General features: G+C 45.1%; 1 protein-coding gene and 1 non-coding gene across 2 annotated transcripts in view; one reads left to right on the top strand and one right to left on the bottom strand.

Annotated features, from left to right (window-relative positions):
• L3MBTL4 (L3MBTL histone methyl-lysine binding protein 4) overlaps positions 1–24,426 on the bottom strand; it is a 437,216-nt gene that overhangs the window by 254,862 nt on the left and 157,928 nt on the right. The window contains exon 13 of the mRNA XM_029064475.2: positions 3,101–3,215. Within this exon, the coding sequence (XP_028920308.1) occupies positions 3,101–3,215 (115 nt within the window). The remainder of the gene's footprint in view (positions 1–3,100; positions 3,216–24,426) is intronic.
• LOC114812554 lies at positions 6,004–6,141 on the top strand. Its single transcript, XR_003760205.1, has one exon. It is a non-coding gene; the product is annotated as a small nucleolar RNA SNORA7 (small nucleolar RNA).

The raw sequence follows: 24,426 nt of genomic DNA, 5'->3' as shown, positions 1-24,426 counted from the left end.
CACTGTACTAAGCACTTGAAAGAGTACAATACAACAGAGTTGGTATAAATATTCCCTGCCTTTATTATTGCTACTAACATTAGAGAAGCAGCGTGGCTCAGTGGAAAGAGCACGGGCTTTGGAGTCAGGGCACATGAGTTCGAATCCCAGCTCTGCCACTTGTTGGCTGTGTGACTGTGGGCAAGTCACTTAACTTCTCTGTGCCTCAGTTCCCTCATCTGTAAAATGGGGATTAAGACTGTGAGCCCCACGTGGGACAACCTGATTCCCCTATGTCTACCCCAGCGCTTAGAACAGTGCTCAGCACATAGTAAGCGCTTAACAAATACCAACATTGTAATTATAAAGGTCCTTGTGAGAAGGGGTCATGTCACTTTGTTTTGCTCTGCTCAAGTGTTTCATTAATCAATTAATTAATTAATTTGCATTTATCGAGCCTTTACTGTGTGCAAAGCACTGCACTAAGCACTTGGAAGAGTCCAGTATAAACAGACACATTCCCTGCCCACAAGGAGCTTACAGCCTAGAGACGAGCTCACAGTCAGTGAGTGAACTGCACCAGTAAGAGCCAGATGGGCCAGTTTCAAACTGGTCTAGGCCCACCTCCCCACAGCGCACGCTCCTGGAGTTACAGAATGAGGAAGCCTGGGGTTGCACTAAAAAAATATAAACTAGGCCAGAAGTCCTCACTCTTCTACCAATGTGCTGTGTTCCCTCATGAAGATGACCCAACCTCGCTAGGCCTCAGTTTACCTCCTCTTTTTTAAAGGGAACCACAAACTCCCTCCCCTCCCTAAGTGCCAAAGGAGTTGTGAAAATGAAATTCAATAATCAAAGGAAAAAAGCAGTGTGAGTTTATAGGAATTAAGGGGTGAAATAAATCTCAGACCACAATAAATGACTGTGTTAAATTCTCCCCAGGGTCATTTTCTCAGTGTGAAGTTGGCACACAATTTCATTCAGTCGACAAAGAGAAGATCTCAGAAATATTGGCAGCAACTGTTTTAATGGTACCCAAGGCATGGTTGAAGAACAGATATCACCATTCCTGTCGGCTGCTATGATTTATCACCTTTACTCTTCCCTCTTCTGAATCTTGACTATTGTAAGCAACCAATAAACCAGAGTGCTTTTTCCTCACAGAAAGTAAAAACTGGCTTAGATCCTGAGAGGGTAAAGGCCACTTTCAAGAGGCAGGTGGTTCCATTCTTCTTATAATGAAAGCACAGTTCCTCTGGGGATTAACAACATCCTAGATAAGTGAATAACCTTCCACCCAGGGAAAATCTTGAAATCAACAAAATCGGACAGAAAGAGAATGACCTGAACTTGCTACACGACAGGACAAAGAATTTGTCACTTTGGTTCACAGTTACAGAAATCTGAGGAGTAACTGGCTCTGTCCTGAACTAGTGGGAGGTAGAGTCAGAGTTGGACTGGCACCAGTCCTAAGAAACTGATTCCTACATTTCTTTGTTTTCAGTTAATCCTTCTTCTCTCACAGCAGGAGCAACCAATCAATCAATTTATTGAGCTCTTACTATGGGCAGAGCACTGAACTAAGGATTTGGGAGAGCATATTATAACAGAGTTGGTAGACAAGTTCCCTGCCCAAAGGGAAGCAGTGAAAGAAGCAGGGGCCTGGGAAACAGAACTACGTTCTATTCATCCATTCATTCAATAGTATTTATTGAGCGCTTACTATGTGCAGAGCACTGTACTAAGCGCTTGGGATGAACAAGTCGGCAACAGATAGAGACAGTCCCTGCCATTTGACGGGCTTACAGTCTAATCGGGGGAGACAGACAGACAAGAACAATGGCAATAAACAGAAAAATATGGAACGCTTCACGAATTTGCGTGTCATCCTTCTAATCCTGGCTCTGCCATTACCTGCTGTGTGACCTCGGGCAAGTCAGTAAATATTTCTGTTTCAGTTCCCTCATCTGCAAAATGGGGATTCAGTACCTGCTCTCCCTCCTACTTAGCCTATGAGTCCCATGTGAAACCTGATTATCTTGCATCTACTCTACTAATAATAATAATAATAATGACGATGATGGTATCTGTTAAGTGCTTACTATTTGGCAAGCACTGTTCTAAGCGCTGGGGTAGACACAAGGAAATCAGGTTGTCCCACGTGGGGCTCACAGTCTTTATCTCTATTTTACAGATGAGGGAACTGAGGCACAGAGAAGTGAAGTGGCTTGCACAAGGTCACACAGCAGACAAGTGGAAAAGCTGGAATTAGAACCCATGACCTCAAACTTCCAAGTCCGGGCCCTTTCCACTAAGCCTCGCTGCTTCCCTAGCACTTTGTACAATGCAAGGCACATAATAAGTACTTAACAAATACCCAGTTATTATTACTTATAAGCAGCATAAAATCTAGCAGGGGAGACCAATGTTAAAAAAAATTATGTATACGTATAGAAGCGCGGTGGGGATGAGGCGGGGTGAAGAAAGGGTACAAATACAAGTGCATGGGCTTATTTAGACCTGTTTGACTCCATTTATATAATGAAAATGAACGAATTAAAGGCTGCTTTGACTAATATTATCAATAATAATAATAATGATAACAATGATGGTACTTGTTAAGGGCTTACTATGTGTAAAGCACTGTTCTAAGCACTGGGGGGGCTATAAGGTGATCAGGTTGTCCCACATGGGGCTGACAGTCTTAATCCCCATTTTATAGGTGAGGTAACTGAGGCACAGAGAAGTTAAGTGACTTTCCCAAAGTCACACAGCTGACAAGCAGAGGAGCAGGGATTAGAACCCATGACCTCTAACTCCCAAGCCCATGCTCCTTCCACTGAGCCACGCTGCTTCTCTAATCAGTAACTTCTCTATCAATATCAATTCCTCCCTCTTGGGGAAGACAAATAAACCCATAATTTACACATGGAAATGTCTGAGATAGATTCCTGGTTTGTAGGGGTATTCCACCCTGGACAAATCCTTTTTCCTCTTTTGAACCTTTGGCTTTCAATTACAATACATGATTTACCAAATAAATGCAATCATACTTATTAAGACTCCAAAGCTCCGGACCATTTTGGGGGAAAAAAAAAAGTAGTCGAAGCACTTGACTTACGATGGGGCAGCTCGAGTGGATGTCCCGTGACGTCACACCAACCCACCGGATGAATATCATGGCTGTCAGCGTCGATCCAATAATCGTATTTCTGGCTCCAGCCATCGAAATGCACCTGTTAAAATAGGGCTTATGCTTAGAGAAGAGAGGAAGCTCCCATTAGAACATGGCACAACATCAAAGCTGTTTATGAGTAGGAACTAGTGATTATTGATTGGATGTCATGTGATTCACTGAGGAAATTGAAATCATTACTCAGGTCACATCTCTTCCCCCTCTTTTCCCGGGTTCATTTTCCCTACTGCATTGTCTATGCACTTATATCTTTGACCTCTGATTATTAGATATTTGCCCCACCCCCAACCCCACAGTACTTCTGTACTTATCTTTAAATTATATATTTTGAATTATTGATTTATTCATATTAATGTCTGTGTCCCTCTCTAGACTGTAAGTTCGTTATGGGCAGGGAATGGGAATGTGTTTGCTAATTCTGTTGTACTGTACTCTCAGAGTGTTCAGTGTACAGTGTTCTGCACATAGTAAGTGCTAAATAAATACCATTGATTGACTGACACACATTCTGAGTGCCACTCATCCAAATGTACAAGAACAAGCATGGTGTAGTAGATAGAGCAGGGGCCTGGGAATCAGAAGGTCATGGGTTCTGATCCCTGCTCCGCCACTTGTCTGCTGTGTGACCTTGGGCAAGTCACTTCACTTTTTTGGGCCTCAGTTACCTCATCTGTAAAATGTGGATTAATTCCGTGAGCCCCACATGGGACAACTTGACTACCTATATCTATCCCAGTGCTTAGAACTGTGCTTGGCACATAGAAAGCGCTTAGCAAATACCATCATTATTATTGTTATTATTATTATTATTGCTATGGTAGTAAAGCGATCTAGAAATGTTTATTAATCCAGCAGCTTTGTAGTAATGGTTGAGTAGTACTGGAGAACTGTTCTTTTTCATAATTTTTTATGGTGTTTGTTAAGCTTGTTGTGGGCAGGGAATATGTCTCCAAACTCAGTTATATTCATAATGATAACTATAGTATTTATTAAGTGCTCACTATATGCCCAGCACTTTACTAAGCACTTGGGGCATATATAAGCAAATCAGGTTGGACACAGTCCCGGTCCTCATGGGGCTCACAGTCTTAATCCCCATTTTATAGATGAGGTAACTGAGGCACAGAGAAGTTAAATGACTTACCCAAGGTCATACAGCAGACAAGTGGCAGACCTGGGATTAGAACCCATGACCTTCTGACTCCCAGGCCCGTGCTCTATCCACTACGCCACGCTGTTTCCTTATATTGTACTCCCCCAAGTGCTTAGTACAGTGCTCTGCTCACAAGAAGTGCTCAATAAATATGATTGATTAAGTGCTTTCTCTGAGGCAACCACTGTTCTAAGAACTGAGGCAGATAAAAGTCAATCGGGGGGACTCAGTCCCTGTCCCACAAGGGGCTTCCAGCCCAAGTAAGAGGAAGAACAGGTATTCAATCCCTATTTTACGAATGGGGTAACTGAGGTCCAGAGAAGTTAAATGACTTTCCCAAGGTCACACAGCAGGCAGTTGGCATAGTCAGGATTAGAACCCAGGTCTTCTGACTCCCAGGCCCATGCTCTTTCTGCTAGGCCATGCTGCTGCTTCTAATTCAGTGCCAGTCATCCCCCTGCTAGATTTTAAGCTCACTAAGGGCAGAGAAATTGTCTCCGTACTTTATTTTATTGCTCCCAAGTACTTACAATTGTGCTCTGCACACAGTATGTGCTCAATAAATACTACGGACTGATTGGTTGCTGTTCAATATTGGCATGCCATAACATTTTTAAGTCGCATGTACTGCTCAGGAACCTGCAGCAAAATTGGTATAGAAAACAATCCAGTGACATGTTATCCTTCATATTCTCATGATTCAGAAGTTATAGAACTGGTTGAAATAGTTCTTAATGGAAGGAGAGCATGAAGAAGGAAGATGGGCTTTGATCACTGTATAATTCTGCTTACACTCACACCTAGATTTCAATACATAGACTGTATCATTTGGAGTTCCCCTATGCAAACTCAATCTCTTCACCATTTCTGCAACACCTGGAACAAATATACTTTTACCAGAAAATCAAATCATACTTGTAAAAAGCAGAGTCCCTCATACATGGAAAATACTGAACCTAATTTCATTCATTCATTCATTTAATCATATTTATTGAGCACTTACTGTGTGTAGAGCACTGAACTAAGTGCTTGGGAAAGTACAATACAGTAATAAAGAGAGGCAACCTCTGCCCACAAGGAGCTCACAGTTGAGAGAGGAGAAGAAAGACAGCAATGCCAGTAAAAAGGCATCAATATAAATAAATAAAATTACAGATGCGTACAAAAGTGCTGTGGAGTGGAGGAGAGGGGAAGTGCAAAGGAAGCAAGTCAGGGTTACTCAGAAGGGAGTGGGAGATGAGGAAAAGTGGGGCTTAGTCTGGGAAGGCCTCTTGGAGGAGATGCGCCTTCAGTAAGGTCAGAGTAAGGGAGGGAAAGTAATTGTCTGGTGGATTTGAGGAGGGAGGGCGTTCCAGGCCTGAGGCAGGAAGTGGGCCAGGGGTCGGCAGCGAGACTGGTGAGATCAAGGTTAGGGAGAGGAGTGGAGTGTGCAGACTGGGAAGTAGAAGGAGAGAAGGGAGGTTAAGTAGGAGGGGGCTAGGTGATGGAGAGCTTTAAAGCCAACAGTGAGAAGTTTTTGTTTCATACGGAGATGGATAGGCAACCACTGGTGATTCCTGAGGAGGTGAGTGACATGCCCGGAACATTTCTATAGAAAGATAATCTGGGCAGCGGAATGAAGTATGGACTGGAGTGGAGAGAGGCAAGAGATTGGGAGGTCATAAAGGAGGCTGATCCCCTCTCAGGGTCACACCTGGAGAGCTTCCAGTCCTCTACCAGTCTCGGCTATGGGAGGGAGAGTCAAGCAGAAGCCTGTCCATTCCACTCCTAGCTTGGCCAGTGGCTAGCGAGTGGCAGGCAATCTGCTACAAGTCAAAACTCACCTGTTCTGGGCAGCAGCAGCATGGGAGAGAGTCGAGGGTGGAGACTCTAGTTTACTGCGTGGAAGGAAGCAATGGTAAACCACTTCCATATTTTTACCATGAAAACTCTGTGGATACACTATCAGAACAATTGCAGATGGAGAGAGGAGCATTCTGGGACAGATGTGTCCTTGGTGTCGCTATGGGTCGGAAATGACTTGATGGCACAAGACAAGAAAGGCTGATGCAATAATCAGGCAGGATAGGATGAGTGACTGTACTAACGTGGGGCTGATTTGGATGGACATGAAAGGGCAGATTTGAATGATGTTGTGAAGATGCCCATCAGGATTTGGTGATGGACTGGTTACGTGGGTTGAATGAAAGAGCAGAGTCAAGGTTGATGCCAAGATTAAGGGCTTGTGAGACGGGAAGGATGGTTGTGCTGTCTACAGTGACGGGAAAGTTCTAGAGAGGACAGGGTTTGGGAGGGAAGATAAGGAGCTCTGTTTTGGACATGTTAAGATTGACATGTCGGGAGAACATCCAAGTAGAGATGTTTTGAAGACAGAAGGAGATGCGAGCTTGTAGAGAAGGAGAGAGAACTGGAGATGATGTAGAATTGGATGTCCTCCACATAGAGATGGGAGTTGAAGCTGTGGGAGCTAATGAATTCTCCAAGGGAGTGACTGTAGATGGAGAATAGAAGGGGATCAAGAAATGAACCTTGCGGGACACTTACAGTTAAGGGATGGGGGTGGGAGGAGGAGCGCACGAAGGAGACTGAGAATGAATGGCCACAGTGATAAGAGGAGAACCAGGAGAGGATGGAGTCAGTGGAGCCAAGGTAGGATAACATCCAGAAGAATGGGATGGACATTTGACACTGACATGCTGAGAAGCGGTGTGGTTCAGTGGAAAGAAGACAGGCTTGGGAGTCCAAGGTCATGGGTTCTAGTCCCGGCTCCACCGCTTGTCAGCTGTGTGACTTTAGACAAGTCACTTAACTTCTCTGTGCCTCAGTTAACTCAGCTGTAAAATGGGGATTAAGACTGTAAGCCCCACGTGGAACAACCTGATCACCTTGTATTCCCCCCACCAGCACTTAAAACAGTGCTTTGCATGTAGTAAGCGCTTAACAAATGCCATCATCATTATTATTATTATTATTTGTCATCTCAGCCTGCTAGGAAAGGTCAAATGTCACAAGAGTCTTGTATTCAAGCACCAAAATGCTTTATGAGTGGGGCAATCACAATGGACACACTTGCTTTAGAGTCATGACTCACACCGGCAGTTTTCAAAAATACTAACAAGTATTAATATAAACAAGTACTGAACATGTGCTCTGCACGCAGTAAGCACTCAAAAAATACTATTGACTGATTAATAGCCACATTAGCCTGCTTCTAGTGGCAGGAACTGGACCATTGTGTTAATCAACTGTATTTATTATGGGCTTATTGGGTGCAGAACAGTGTATTAATGATCTCAGGCTCAAAACATTCAGAGTTGTTTCTCAATGAAATCAAAACTGCAGCTGGTTAGAACATAACTCCTTAAACATACTCCCCACAGGGGATAGCAACCGGGAACAAAGTGGGAGTGATAGGAAGGTCAGATCACTCTCAGAGAAGACTGGAAAATGTCTAAAACTTGAGGTTTCCGCAGAGTGATTGGGGGTTCGAGCTACAAAGAGGACCTGGGGGAGAAAGAAACCTACTGCAAGAATGAAATATCAATCTGCTGCGCCACAGGCCTTGATGCACTTGCCCCTCTCAAAGTTCAGCAATTATGTCATCTCAAAGCCAGAGAGGAACTGCTGTACTACCAAAAAAGAGCAGAACCCCTTGAATTTTTTCTCGCTAAAGAAACACTTTCCTAGGAGTTTGTCGACACACATTTGTAGTAAGGAGGCCTTCATTTTCAAGCCAAAATATATATACATTTCATTAGAACTGGCTAAACTAATTATCATTCTGACAGAGGGAATGCAATATGGTGAACTAATGGGACACTGAACTGAAAAAAAAAGGGTCCGCTGAATTTCTGCTGGATTTTTTTTTCTGTTGGGATTGTTGATGTTTACCTGAACTGTCCTTTCCATCGTAGAATTTACCCAGTTGACAGCAGGAGCCAGCATCCTTAATCATTGTGAAATTGAATAATTACTAAAACACAACATTGGCTCTTGAGAATGAATTAAATTTCTAATGAAGCCCAGGAAATATTACAAAAATGGAGCAAATTTTAGACACCACAGTTTTAAATATGCTTAGACTGAGAATTCTGAAGGCTGGGTCTGAGGGGCCATTGTGGTCTGCTCTCATTATGCTGTCCAGCTCACTTAGCAGTGGGCAGAACGTACTCTTCAAGGGCTCTGCCAGGGCCCGGAATTGTCCGGCGTCAACTACCCCCCATGTGGACACCGTCTAGCCCACATGGAGGATGGGGCTCCTCTGGATATGTCACCATCACCCGGGGGCTGGGACTGAACTCAGAAACCTTGGTTCAGGATGTAGTTATGGGGTGTGGGGGCTTCTCCTCAGGCCCACCTGTTTCAAATGAGCACACCTCAGTATGGGGTGTCCAGACAGGTAGCTATGCCCAGTCTACCTGGATTCCCATTGGCATCCAGTGCCAAGAGCAGAGCCCCAATGATTGCCCCAGTCTGTCATGAGGTTTAGAATTGATTTACACCGCTCTATACAAGTCTGCTAAACTGAGTACTCCTACCTAAACTATCCTGGTTGAGAAACCTTCTTTAAACCAAGCGGTGATCTCAGGGTGCAGGGACTAGGTCCGACCAGTGGTAGAAGAAGGGCATAAATAGGTCAGTGGAAGAAGTCTTATGCCTTAACTGTTGGCCTAATGGATAGAGCAAAGGCCTGCAAGTTAGATCGACCATCCATCCATCCAATCCAATCCAATCCAATCCATCCATCCATCCAATCGTATTTATTGAGCGCTAACTGTACAGAGCACCATACTATGCACTTGGAAAGTACAATATACATCAGTAGAGACAATCCCCATGCACAATGGGCTTACAGTCTCGGGGGGGAGACAGACATCAGAACAACTAAACAAGCATTAACATGAATAAACAGAATTATAGACATATACGTATATATATAATTGCTGTGGGGTGGGGGAAGGGGGGGGACTAAAGGAAGCGAGTCGAGGTTACCTGGAAGGGAGGGGGAGCTGAGGAAAAAGGGGCTTAGTCTGGGAAGGCGTGTTGGAGGAGGTACACTTCAGTAGGGCTTTGAAGGGCAGATTTGTGGAGGGAGGGCATTTCAGGCCAGAGGTAAGACGTGGGCCAGGGATCGGAGGTGAGAAAGGCAAGATTTAGGCACAGTGAGAAGGTTAATAACACAGAAACGGAGTGTGCAGGCTGGGATGTACAGGAGAGAAGGGTGGCAAGGTAAGAAGGGGCACAGTGATAGAGAGCGACCTGTGTTCTAATTCTGGCTCTGCCACTTGTCTGCTGTGTGACCTGGGCAAGTCACTTCACTTTACTCTGCCTCAGTTACCTCATCTGTAAAATGGGGATTGAGACTGCCAGCTCCACATGGGACAGGGACTGTGTTCAACCTGATTTGCCTGTATCTACCTCAGTGCTTAGGACAGTGTTTGACATATTGTAAGTGGTTAACAAATACCATCATCATCATTATTATTCTTTTTATTAGTAATATATTAGTATTATCATCTTTATCAATTAGTAATACAGTCCAGGGTTCACATCTCTAGAAACTCCCAAGTTGACCACTGTAGGGAGTCGTGGGCTTGATCACCCTAGAATCTCCCAGCTCCTGTCCAATTCCCCCTTCCTCCTCCATCCTCCTCAATTCTCCCTATAATTCCTGCAGGAACTCAAGATGAAATCTCACCTCGTCTCTAAATCTACCCCCCTGCACTTGTGCTTCTGACCCCACCCCTTCATACCTTTTTAAAACACTTGCCCATTCTCTTCTTCCCTCCCTGACTGCCATCTTCAACTGTTCACTTTTTAACGGCTTTGTCCCCACTGCTACCAAACAGGCTTATGTATCCTATATCCTAAAAAAACTCTCCCTTGACAACAAAGCTCTCTCCAATTTTCACCCCATCTCCCTTCTACCATTTCTTTCCAAAAGTCTTGAGAGGGCTGTCTGTACTGGCTGTCTCCACTGTCTCCTCCAATTCTTTCCTAGATGCCCTCCAATCTGGCTTCCACACCCTCCACTTGACAGAAACAGCCCTCTCTAAGGTAATCAATGACTTTTTTCTTGCCAAATCTGACTGCCTCGCTGCTGACCCCACTCCCACGTCCTCCCTCTAGCCTGGAACTCCCTTCCCCTCCATATCCACTAGACCACCACCATTCTCTCCACCTTTAAAGTCATTACTAAGGTCACATCTCCAAGAGGCCTTCTCAGATTAAGCCTTCTTTTCCCAGCTCACTCTCCTTTCTGCATCATCTATGTGGTTCAATCTGTGACTTTTGGACATTTGATAGTCACCCCCAACCCAACAGCACTTATGTACATAGCTTTAAATTATATATTATGAATGACCTGTTCATTCATATTGATGTCTATCTCCCCCTCTAGACTCTAAGCTTAATGTGGGCAGGGAATGCTTTCACCAACTCTGTTATATTGTACTCTTCCAAATGTTTATATATTGCTCTCCACATAATAAGCGCTCAATAAATACCATCAATTGATTGATTGATACAGATAGCTGAGTTCGAGCCAGGCTGGATACAATTCCTGTCACACCTAGGGTTCACAGACTGTGTCCAACCTGATTATCTTGTATCTCCCCCAGCGCTTAGTCCAGTGTCTGGCATATAGTAAGCCCTTAACAAATACCATTAAAAAAACAAAAAACAAGGAACCTAAGATGTTTTGGAGTGGGTTTTTTTTGGTTTTTTAACGATATTTCTTAAGTGGATCCTATGTGCCAGGTACTATATTAAGCACTGAGGTAGATACAAGCTAATTAGGTTGCACAGTCACTGTCCCACTTGGGGCTCACAGCCTTAATCCATCATGTCCAGATGGGGTCCCTGATGCACAGAGAAGTTAAGTGACTTGTCCAAAATCACATAGCAGACATGTGGCAGACCCTGGTCCCTCTGACTCCCAGGCCTGTGCCCTATCCACTAGGCCACGCTGATTCTCAACAACACTGAAATTTCTGATGTTCAATAAATGCAATGCAACATTCCATTACTACAATGTAGGATACAGACACCATGCATCCTAGGTGCTAAAGATATAAAGCAACTGTCCGATGCAGTCTTCTTAAAGTTGTGAAGTTTGGACCCACAGTATCCTCAATTAGAGTGCAAATTCCTTATGGGCAGAGAAAATGTCTTCTTTGACTTGTAGTCAATTATTCAAACACTCAAATAATTATATTTATTAAGCACTTACAGTATGTACAGCACTGTACTAAGCGCTTGGGAGACTAGAATATATCAGAGTTGGTAGACATGTTCCCTCCCGCTCACAACGAGCTTACAGTCGAGAAGGATACAGGCACTGATATAAATGAATAAATTATGGATATGTACATTCATTATTTATTCATTCATATTTACTGAGCACGTAACTGTGTGCAGTGGACTATACCAAGCGCTTGGAAGGTACAATAGAGCAATAAATAATAATAATAATAATGTTGGTATTTGTTAAGCGCTTACTATGTGCCGAGCACTGTTCTAAGCGCTGGGGTAGACACAGGGGAATCCGGTTGTCCCACGTGGGGCTCACAGTCTTAATCCCCATTTTACAGATGAGGTAACTGAGGCACAGAGAAGTTAAGTGACTTGCCCACAGTCACACAGCTGACAAGTGGCAGAGCTGGGATAAAGAGAGACAATCCCTGCCCATAACGGGCTCACAGTCTGGCGGGGAGAGAGACCTAGACATAGAAAGACTCTTCTGACTCTAAGGCCCCTGCTCTATCCACTAGGCTACGTGAATAGTACTGAAAGAAAGATGACCAAGGGAAATGTTACACTGTGTTGGCTTATCAAAAGCACATCCGATTTGTATCTTCAGTTATTCAGCTCACTGGAGTGATTCATTCATTCATTCAATCATATTTATTGAGTGCTTACTGTGTGCAGAGCACTATACTAAGTGCTTGGAATGTCAATTTGGCATCAGATAGAGACAATCGCTGCCCAACAGTGGGCTCACAATCTAAATGGGGCAGATAGACAACAAAACAAAACAATCAGGCATCAATACCATTAAAATAAATAGAATCCTAGATATATACACATCATTAATAGAGTAATAAATGATATATACAAATATACACAAGTTCTGTAGAGAGGGGAAGGGAGTAGAGCAGAGGGAGGGAGTAGGGGGAATGGGGAGGAGAGGAGGGGCAGAGGGAAAGGGAAGGCTCAGTCTGGGAAGGCCTCCTGGAGGAGGTGAGCTCTCAGTAGGGCTTTGAAGAGGGGAAGAGAGTTAGTTTGGCGGATGTTAGGAGGGAGGGCATTTCAGGTCAGTGGTAGGATGTGGGCCAGGGGTCGATAGAAGAACAGATGAGAACGAGACACCATGAAGTTAGTGGCAGAGGAGCGGAGAGTACGGAGTGGGCTGGAGAAGGAGAGAAAGGGAGGTGAGATAGAAGGGGCTCTCCAGGTGATGGAGAGCTTTGAAGTCAAGAGTGAGGAGTTTTTGTTTTTATGCGAAGGTTGCTAAGCAACCACTGGAGGTTTTTGAGGAGGGGAGTGACATGCCCAGAGCATTTTTGTAGAAAGATAATCTGGGCAGAGGAGTGAAGTATAGATTGAAGCGGGAAGAGACAGGAGGATGGGAGATCGGAGAGGAGGCTGATGCAAATAATCCAGTCCAGGATATAATGAGAGGAATAATGGATGGGGAGGAAAGGGCCGATCTTGGCGATGTTGTGAAGGTGAGACCGGCATGCTTTGGTGACGGATTGGATGTGTGGGGTGAATGAGAGAGCGTAGTCAAGGATGACACCAAGGTTGAGGGCCCGTGAGAAGGGAAGGATGATAGTGCCGTCCACAGTGAGAGGAAAATCAGGGAGAGGACAGGGTTCGGGAGGGAAGATAAGGAGCCCAGTCTTGGACACGTTGAGTTTTAAGTGGCTGGCAGATAACCAGGTGGAGATGTCCTGAAGGCAGGACGAAATATGAGCTTGGAGGGAGGGAGAGAGAACAGGGGAGGAGATATAGATTTTGGTGTCATCTGCGTGGAGATGACAGTTGAAGTTATTGAGGGTAGTCAGTGTTCTCCATCAAACTAACCCTCTTAAAAATTACATAAGCCTCATGTAGGTCTGAAAAGAGAGATAAAAAATCCATTTCATTCCTTCTGATCCAAAAAGGACTTAAAAATTCAAAGCAGCTAAAAGACAATGAAGAATTACAGTTATCATCTAATGTCATTTTCTTAACCCCTGTGGACTGTCTTATCCATCAATGCAACTGCATGCTTATGTCCTGCCGAGCTTCTTCTCACAATAAAATGGCAATAAGATCTCTGCAAAGAACCAAGCTGCTACAACATCAAAAAGGAAACTGAAGAAGAAAGATAACTGTGTGCTCAGAGCCACCCTTACTGGCTCACTCTTCTAAAATTTGGCAATTTTAAAATGGATTTGCAACCAATCTCCAGGTTTCCTGGTTTTAATAAGAACTCGTTCAACTGTACAGTCACCTGGCTTTAAAAACAACCAACTGAGCCTGTGATGCCAATACATTTATAGTTGAAATGTCAAATGGTTATTATGATCACAAATGAAACATAGAGAGAGATATCTTATATAATTATAGTTTGTGATTTCTGAAGATTGACTGTAGCATAATTAACCTCTAATTCTATTAAGTAGGGGTTTTCAGTGTTTGCTCTGCTTTCTCTCTTTTGTTCAGTATTTGGAACTTTCTAATAAATGTCAGATCCACACATCATGGCTAGAACGGGACACAACTGTTTGGCATAAAATGCCAGCTGCAGCCGGCAATGACTTAGAAAGCAGGCATGGCCTAGTGAAGACAGCCCGGGCCTGATAGTCACAAGGTCATAGGTTCTAATCTCGACTGTGCCAACTTGCTTGCTATGTGACCTTGGGCAAGTCACTTTACTTCTCTAGGCCTCAGTTACCTCATCTGGTAAATGGGACTGAGACTGTGAGCCCCATGTGGGGACAGGGATTGTGTCCAACCTAATTTGCTTGTATTCGCACCAGCACTTAGTATAGTTCCTGGCACATAGTGAGCACTTAACAAATAACATAATTATTATTACTGCTGTGAAGGGCCACTGATGTCGGAGATCATGGGCTTGTTTTACCCCAGTGGGACTGTGAGCTCCTTGTGGGCCAGAAGCTGTGTCAATTCTCTTCAGTACTTAGTACAGTGCGTCATATATACTGAACACTTCAATTATTTTAATGCCTGTCCTTCACTAGATTCTAAGCTCCTTATGAGTATGGAACGTGTCTACCAGATTTATTATACTGTATTCTCCCAAGTGTTTAGCATAGTTAGTGCTCTGCACACAGTAAGGGCTCAATAAACACCATCAATTGACTGAAAAATGTTTGTGATTAACTGACTTGCCCAAGGACATACAGTACACAAGTGGCACAGCTAGGATTAGAACCTGGGTCCTTCTGACTCCCAGGCCCATGCTCTATCCATTTAGGTCACGGCTACATTTGTCAAGCCAGAGTGGTGTGGAGGGATTGATTTGGCTTGCTCCCTCTGTGAAGCTGACGGAAGCTGTTGTCTTTTGGGCTGTTGATAGAGCAGATTATTTGGGATGGTAAACTTTAAGCTTTGCACTTTTTGAGGAATATATGCATTAATGTATGCAACACGACAAATCCAAGAAATTATGTTGGTATTTGTTAAGCGCTTACTATGTGCCGAGCACTGGTTCTAAGCGCTGGGGTAGACATAGGGGATCAGGTTGTCCACGTGGGGCTCACAGTCTTGATCCCCATTTTACAGATGAGGGAACTGAGGCACAGAGAAGTTAAGTGACTTGCCCACAGTCACACAGCCGACAAGTGGCAGAGCTGGGATTCGAACTAATGAGCCCTGACTCCAAAGCCCATGCTCTTTCCACTGAGCCACGCTGCTTCTCCAATGTTTCACGGGTCCTTTTCTGCAGCCGCACAAGACAGCTTTGCCTGAAAAATACTCAGAGCTCTCTTCTAAGAAACAAAGAAAATTATTTCTGGATAAAAAAAAACAAACCTCCCAGCTCCCTTGACTTGGGTCAGCCTCCTTGGTGTCAATGTCTCTTGATTTTTCTATTTTCCCTCACTGACACTCTTTCCTTGCAAATCCAACATTTGCAAGATAGGGAGAGAGAGAGCTTCTGGGTGACGATACCCCTAGTTAGGGCCTTGTTTCTTATTTTTAGTTTTTCCCTTCTTCAGTCTGGGCACACGCGATTTACTCCTCTAGTGCCAGCTTGCTCACTGCTGACTGCTCATTGCTCTTTGTGCCTCGATTTCATTTATTTTGCCGCCGATTCCTTTCTCACATCCTCCTCTGGCCTGGCACTCCCTTCCCTGGCATGTATGCCAGGCCACCACTCTCCCCACCTTCAATCGTTCATTCATTTAATCATATTTATTAAGTGCTTACAGTGTGCAGAACACTTGACTAAGCGCTTGGGAAAATGCAATACAACAGTAAACAGTGACAACCCCTGCTCACAATGAGCCTTATTAAAGTCACATCTCCTTCCAAGAAGCCATCCCTAATTAAACCCTATTTTCCCCTACTCCTTCTCTCTCTGCATCATTTATGGCACTTGGATCTATACCTGGTAACTACTTGATATTTCACCCCACTCTCAGTGTCACTTCATTTATGTACATATCCATAATTTATTTTGATTAATGTCTATCTCACCCTCTAGAATGTAAACTCACGATGGGCCAGAGAAAGTTGCTAGCAATTCTGTTGTTTGTACTCTGCCAAGCACTTAGTACCATGATCTGCACACAATAAGCTCTCAATAACTAAAACTCCTTATCTTCCCACCAAAACGCCAGTCCTGCCCCTGCCTTTCCCATCACTATAGACAATACCACCATTCTTCCTGCCTCACAAGCCATAACCTTGGCATTATCCCTCTATTAATGCTCTTTCAGGTAAACCATGTAGTTCGATTTATCACTAAATCCTGTCGGTTTTAAACTTCACTACCTCACTAAAATCCACCCTTTCCCTCTCCATACAAACTGCTACCATGTTAATCCAAGGCCTTAACCTAACCCTCCTTGATTATTGCATAAGCCTCTTTACTGACCTCCTTACCTCCTGCCTCTCCCCATTCCAGTCCATACTTCACTCTGCTGTCCGGATTATTTTTCTACCAAAACATTCAGTCCAGGTTTCCCCCACTCCTCAAGAACCTCCAGTGGTTGCCCATCCACCTCCGCATCAAACAGAAACTCCTCACCATTGCTAGAAAGCACTCAATCACCTTTCCCCCGCCTACCTTGGTTTGGGCTTACATTCATTCATTCAATTATATTTTTTTGAGTGCTTACTGTGTGCAGAGCACTGTACTAAGCACCCGTACACTTGGCTCCTCTAATATCAAGCTACTGACTATACCTCAATCTCTCTATCTTGCTGCTGACCTCTGGTCTGTGCTCTGCATCTGGCCAGGAATGCACTCCCTCTTCATATCTGACAGATGATCCCCCTCCCCACCTTCAAATCTTACTGAAGGCACATCTCCTCCAAGAAGTCTTCCCTTAGTATGCTCTCATTTCCTCTTCTCCCACTCCTCTCCAGCGTCACCCTTGAGCTTGGATTTGCTCCCTTTTTAAACCCCGTTCTTGTTCTCACAACACTTATGTACATATCCCTAATTTATTTATATGATCAGGCTCGGCATCTCCTCCTGCCTCCAGGACGTCTCCACCTGGATGTCTGCCCGCCACCTAAAACTCACATGAGCAAGACTGAGCTCCTCATCTTCCCTCCCAAACCCGTCCTCTCCCAGACTTCTCTATCACGTGGATGGCACGACCATCCTTCCCGTCTCTCGGGGCCCGCGATCCTCGGTGTCATCCTTGACTCGTCTCTCTCGTTCACCCACACATCCTATCCGTTACCAAGACCTGCCGGTTTCACCTCTACAATATCACCAAGATCCGCCCTTTCCTCTCCACCCAAACGGCTACCTTACTCTTACAGGCTCTCGTTATATCCCGGCTAGACTACTGTGTCAGCCTTCTCTCTGACCTCCCTTCCTCCTCTCTCGCCCCGCTCCAGTCTATTCTTCACTCCGCTGGCCGGCTCATCTTCCTGCAGAAACGATCTGGACATGTCACTCCTCTTCTTAAACAACTCCAGTGGTTGCCTATCAACCTCCGCTCCAAACAAAAACTCCTCACTCTAGGCTTCAAGGCTCTCCATCACCTTGCCCCTTCCTACCTCTCCTCCTTCTCTTTTCTACCACCACCCCGCATGCTCCGCTCCTCTGCCGCCCACCTCCTTCACCGTCCTCGCCTCGGCCTAGGCCCGCGCGTCGACCCTGGGCCACGGAACACCCTCCCTCCTCACCTCCGCCAAACTGATTCTCTTTCCCTCTTCAAAACCCTACTTAAAACGCACCTCCTCCAAGAGGCCTTCCCAGACTGAGCTCCTCTTCTCCCTCTACTCCCTCTGCCACCCCCCCTTTACCTCTCCGCAGCTAAACCCCCTTTTTCCCCTTTTCCCTCTGCTCCTCCACCTCTCCCTTCCCATCCCCACAGCACTGTACTCATCCCGCTCAACTGTATATACTTTCATGTACCCTATTTATTTTCTTAATGAATTGTACATCGCCTTGATTCCTATTTAGGTTGCCATTGTTTTTTACGAGATGTTCTTCCCCTTGACTCTATTTATTGCCATTGTTCTCGTCTGTCCATCTCCCCCGATTAGACTGTAAGCCCGTCAAACGGCAGGGACTGTCCTCTATCTGTTGCCGACTTGTTCATCCCAAGCGCTTAGTACAGTGCTCTGCACATAGTAAGTGCTCAATAAATACTATTGAATGAATGAATTTCCCCCTCCAGGGCTTTTTGCTAGTTGTGGGCAGGAACGTGTTTACCAAACTTATATATATATATTGTATATATATGTTGCGCTTTTTATGGTATTTGTTAAGGCATTTACTGCGAGCCAGGCACTGTACTACATTCTGGATTGGTACAAGCTAATCTAGTTGGACCAGTCCCTGTCCCAAATGGGACTCACAGTCTTACTCCCCATTTTACACATGAGGTTAACTGAGGCATAGAGAATTATGTAACTTGCCCAAGGTCACACAGAAGACAAGTGGCAGAGCTGGGATTAGAACCCAGGTCCTTCTGACTCCCAGGCACGTGCTCTATCCACTAGACCACACTGGCGTCTCCTGTTCTCTCCCTAAGCACTTAGCACAATGCTCTGCATGTAGTAAGCACTCAATAGAACATGATTGACTGACTGGTTAATTAAATACCATGGACTGATTGCTTGTTCTCTAGAACCGCAGCAACCCATCTGTGGGTATCTCAAAGTGTCCTCAGTTTATTGCAAGCACTGCATTATCCCTGCAATTACAAGTGGACACTCTGCTCTTTTGCTCAGTATTCAAAGATGGGCATGTAGGCAAATCCACTTCTCATGTACAAGAAAATATACCAACTGGTGGCTGACCTCGCTGTCTCTTCCCCAGGGCTAAGGAGGCAGGAAGGTAGGTCCATTAGACTGGGAAATTCCCTGAGGGTAGGGATCTTGTGTAACTTGCTCTATTGTATTCTCCCAAAGTCCTCATAAACTGCTCTCAATATAGTGCTCTGCACTGTAAGTGGTGGTAATCATCGTATTTGTTATGCACTTTCTTAGTCTGCTAGGGTGAATAGGAACAAATCAGGGTGGACACAGTCCCTGTCCCACATGGAGCTCACAGTCCTTTATCCCCATTACAGATGAGGTAATCAAGGCCCAGAGAAGTGAAGCGACTTGCCCCAAGGTCACACAGCCGAAAGGTTGGCAGGAGCCGGAAATTAGAAACCCAGGCCCTTTGACTCCAGTCTTGTGCTCTATCCACAGCTTCTCTGTGCTCTATAAGTCCTATCAATTGTTTTAGAAAATCTGGATTTGGGGCTAAAATCCTGGTTCTCACCTTCTTGGATCTGAAAAGTGGTTTCAAATGTTAAAGATCCCTTTTCGCCACGGAGATTTCAGCCCAGATTAAAATCGCTGGTTTTGGTGAAGGGGAGGAGTCTCGCATGCATCCACAGTCTCTCGAGTTCCTTTGCATTACCTGGAGCGTCCCTATGATGTCTCATCTTCCACCAGGGGATGCAGCGACTCATTTTCTGGGAAAATGTCTTGATACTTCACTCAGGGCTCAGAAAGCCACTCACAAGCACTTTTATTTTCTTTCCCCAGGTCACTTCAATCTCTGTCAGCCCTTGGGTGCTCCTCACATGGTTTTTCATCATCTTTCCCACACAACCTCAGCCCCTCTAAACTCAGTGAATGCTTTGATCCCTCAATGTCACCGTGATCTTCTCTCTCTCAGAGCAAAATCTGCTTTCATCTTTCCTTAGCCCTTCCTGTGGCTCTGATTCTCTCATATTCTCCTAACCAGACATTCTCCCATTGAAACTAACGGGTAATTGCAGCTTGAAGACAGAATAACCCAAGTGCAAAAGCATATCTTTCTGTTGTAAGCTACTCCGATGGCTACATTATGCCTCAGCATCCCACTTGTCAATCAAATTAATGCTTCACTCAACACGTACTTTTGATGAATATCTAAGCGAAGGTTAGTTTTTACTTCACTGACAAGCTTTCATCCCAACTCTGAATATACTCAATTTGACCATGCTAATCCAATACTTCCCAAGGTGTCTGGGCCTGTCCCCAACTCCTGTTTCTTCTGCTACGCCTGTACCATTTTTAGGTATCTTGAACTTCATTAAAATGAATAACCTTTTTCCTCAAAATGCCAGTCTTCCCAGGGTCATTTTCTCATATCCTTGTACCCTGTTTTTTCTTTTATTTAAGACTTCTCCAAAGGAAACTATCGTTGCAAGATCACTTTTGTTTTCCAAAATATTAAGATAGTTCAGACAAGACCGATAAACAGTTGCCAAAAATGGGAAATATTTTAACTGAAAAAAAAAAGAAACTGTGGTTCCTTGAACACAGGGGTGGAAGTAAGGTGATACAGTCCAGAACAAGACTCTGGTAAAAGAAGGTGGGCCCTGATAACTTTTTGTGGTGGAATTGTTGGGCTGTGTCCAACCTGATTGCCTTGTATTTACCCCAGCAGTAACCTGGCACAGATTAAGTGTTTAACGAATACCATGAGAAAAAGTCAGTAATCTGTAATCCTTCAATAATCTGTAAAACGGGGATTAAAACTGTGACCCCCATGTGGGACATGGACTGTGTCCAACTTGATTACCTTGTTCTACCACAGTGCTTAGAGGAGTGCCTGGCACATAATGAGTGCTTAACAAATACCATAAAAAATGTTTCTGGGTGGTTGAATAATTTGGTTCTTCAAAGCGTTGGGCCAGGAGGACTACAGCAGGGTCTCCTTAGCAGGTGTGGAGGCTGGGTGCCTCCCTGGGTGTGAGTACCCAGAGAAGCAGCATGGCACAATGGATAGAAGCCCGGGCCTGGGAGTCAGAATGTCATGGGTTCTAATCTGGCTTTGCTAGTTTGTCTGCTATGTGACCATGGTCAAGTCACTTCACTTCTCTGGCCTCACTTACCTTATCTGTACAATGGGGATTGAGAACTGTGAGCCCCACATGGGGACAGGGAATGTGTCCAACTCTATTTGCTTGTAATCACAATAATTATGGTATTTGTTAAGTACTTACTATGTGCCAAGCACTGTTTGAAGCGCTCTGGTAGATACAAGGTAATCAGGTTGTCCAACGTGGGGCTCACAGTCTTAATCCCCATTTTACAGATGGGGTAACTGAGGCACAGAGAAGTTAAGTGACTTGCCCAAAGTCACACAGCTGACAAGCAGCAGAGCCAGGATTAGAACCCTCTGTCCCCAAGCCCAAGCTCTTTCCACTAAGCCATTCTTAGAACTAAGTTCTAATCCTAACTCTCACATTTGCCTGCTGGGTAATCTTGGAAAAGTTATTTAACTGCTCTTGGATATAGTTCCCTCATCTGTAAAATGAGGATTCAATACTTGATCTCCATCCTACTTTGACTGTGAGCCCTCTGTGGGATGGGGACTGTGTCTCACCTGATTATGTTGTATTCATTCAATCGTATTTATGGAGTGATTACTGTGTGCAGAGGCACTGTACTAAGCACTTGAGAAAGTGCAATACAACAATCAACAGAGACATTCCCTGCCCACGAGTTCACGGTCCAGAGTCATCTACCCCAGTTCTTAAGGAAAATGCTTGGCAAATAGTGAGTACTTAACCAATACCACCATCATCATTGTTATGTGGTTTAAATTTGTGATTTGTTGCAGGGAAATTTTATTCTATTCATCACTTGTGTAACTTCTCTTTCTCCCGCAAGGAGGTGGGAGGAGGGGGTCTTCTTAGGGAGGAGGGAGGCCATGGGACTTGAGGGTGAATTAGGAGAAGTTCTGTATTGCTTCATTGCCTCCGCCCTGGGGTGTCTCATCAGAAAATCTCATCGAAATCACCTACATCCTCCACGCACATCCTCCATGCCCGATGCCTCCCTGGGTGTAATCTGGTAGATGCAAGATCACTTGAGAAGTAGCCTGGCCTAATGGAAAAAGCATGGACTTGGGAGTCGGAAGGACCTGGGTTCTAATCCAGGCTCTGCCACTAGTCTGCTATGTGACCTTGGGAATGTAACTTCCCTTCTCTGTGACTCAGTCACCTCATCTGTTAAATGGGGATTAAGACTATGAGCCCCATGGAGACAGGGATTCTGTCCAAACCGTTTTACCTGTAACTATCCCAACGCTTAGTACTGTGCCTGGCACATAGTAAATGATTCCCAAATACCACAGTTGTTATTAGTATTAGCTGAGCAAAAGCTTGAGAAGAGGATTGTTTCCAAGGCAGGAGTTCCAAAGGAAATGTGCATGATTTCCCTTCCCACTAACAGGTTCAATGATTCAATCATTCACTCGCTGGCATTTACTGAGTGCTTACTGTGTGTAGAGCACTGTACTAAGTGCTTGGGAAAGTACAATACATCAGTGTTGTCCCCAAGGACTTTACAGTCTACAAGAGACAGACATTAATATAAATAAATTGCAGATACATAAATAAGTACTGTGTGGTTGACGGAGAGGTGAATAAAGGGTGCAAATACTAGTGCAAAGTGATGCATTCATTCATTGGATCATATTTACTGAGTGCTTACTGTGTGCAAAACACTGAACTAAATGCTTGGGAGAGGAGAATACAACAAAAGACATATTCCTTGCCCATAATGAGCTCAAAGTCTAGAGAGGGAGACAAACATTATTATGCATAAATAAATAAATTACAGATATAAGCACATGTGATGTGGGGCTGGGAGGGTGGATGAATGGACTGAGTTAGAGCGATGCAGAAAAAAGTGGGAGAAGAGGATAGGAGGTCTTAGTCAGGGAATGCTTCTCTTCTTGGAGGAGATGTGCCTTCAGTAAAGCTTTGAAGAGGGGAGAGCAATTATCTGTTTGATATGAGGAGGGAGGGCGTTCCATGCCAGAGACAGGATGTGGGCAAGTGGCTGGAGGCAAGACAGATGAGATCAAGGTTGAGTGATAAGATTAGCATTAGAGGAATGAAGTGTGAGGGGTGGGTTCATTCATTCATTCAATAGTATTTATTGAGCGCTTACTATGTGCAGAGCACTGTACTAAGCGCTTGGGATGAACAAGTCGGCAACAGATAGAGACAGTCCCTGCCGTTTGACGGGCTTACAGTCTAATCGGGGGAGACGGACAGACAAGAACAATGGCACTAAACAGCGTCAAGGGGAAGAACATCTCGTAAAAACAATGGCAACTAAATAGAATCAAGGCGATGTACAATTCATTAACAAAATAAATAGGGTAACGAAAATATATACAGTTGAGCGGACGAGTACAGTGCTGTGGGGATGGGAAGGGAGAGGTGGAGGAGCAGAGGGAAAAGGGAAAAATGAGGCTTTAGCTGCGGAGAGGTAAAGGGGGATGGCAGAGGGAGTAGAGGGGGAAGAGGAGCTCAGTCTGGGAACGCCTCTTGGAGGAGGTGATTTTAAGTAAGGTTTTGAAGGAGGGAAAGAGAATCAGTTTGGCGGAGGTGAGGAGGGAGGGCGTTCCGGGACCGCAGGGAGGACGTGACCAGGGGTCGACGGCGGGAATAGCGAGACCGAAGGACGGCGAGGAGGTGGCGGCAGAGGAGCGGAGCGTGCGGGGTGGGCGGTAGGAAAGAGAGAAGGGAGGAGAGGTAGGAAGGGGCAAGGTTGATGGAGAGCCTTGAAGCCTAGATGTGAGGAGTTTTTGTTTGGAGCGGAGGTCGATAGGCAACCCACTGGAGTTGTTTAAGAAGGGAGTGACAGGCCCAGATTCGTTCTGCAGGGAAGATGAGCCGGGCAGCGAGTGAAGAATAGACCGAGCGGGGCGAGAGAGGAGGAAGGGAGGGTCAGAGAGAAGGCTGACACAGTGTCTAGCCGGGATATCAACGAGAAGCCCGTAATAGTAAGGTAGCCGTTTGGGTGGAGAGGAAAGGGCGGATCTTGGCGATATTGTAGAGGTTGAAACCGGCAGGTTCTCGGTAAAGGATAGGATGTGTGGGTGAACGAGAGGGACGAGTCAAGGTGACACCGAGATTCGCGGGCCCTGCGGGAACAGGGAAGGGATGGTCGTGCATCCACGGTGACGGAGAAGTCTGGGAGCGGGACCGGGCTTGGGAGGGAAGATGAGGAGCTCAGTCTGCTCATGTTGAGTTTTAGGTGGCGGCCGAACATCCAGGTGGAGACGTCCGGAGCAGGAGGAGATGCGAGCCTGAAGGGAGGGGAGAGGACAGGGGCGGAGATGTAGATCTGCGTGTCATCTGCGTAGAGATGGTATCAAAGCCGTTGAGAGCGGATGAGTTCACCGAGGGAGTGAGTGTAAATGGAGAACAGAAGAGGGCCAAGAACTGACCCTTGAGGAACTCCAACAGTTAAAGGATGGGAGGGGGAGGAGGCTCCAGCGTAGGAGACCGAGAATGATCGGCCAGAGAGGTAAGAGGAGAACCAGGAGAGGACAGAGTCCGTGAAGCCAAGGTGAGATAAGGTACGGAGGAGGAGGGGATGGTCGACAGTGTCAAAG

Source organism: Ornithorhynchus anatinus, chromosome 5 (genome assembly GCF_004115215.2).
Source record: "Ornithorhynchus anatinus isolate Pmale09 chromosome 5, mOrnAna1.pri.v4, whole genome shotgun sequence".
NCBI lineage: Eukaryota > Metazoa > Chordata > Mammalia > Monotremata > Ornithorhynchidae > Ornithorhynchus > Ornithorhynchus anatinus.
Note: the sequence above shows the minus strand (reverse complement) of the source record. Positions and strands in the feature narration are given on the sequence as shown.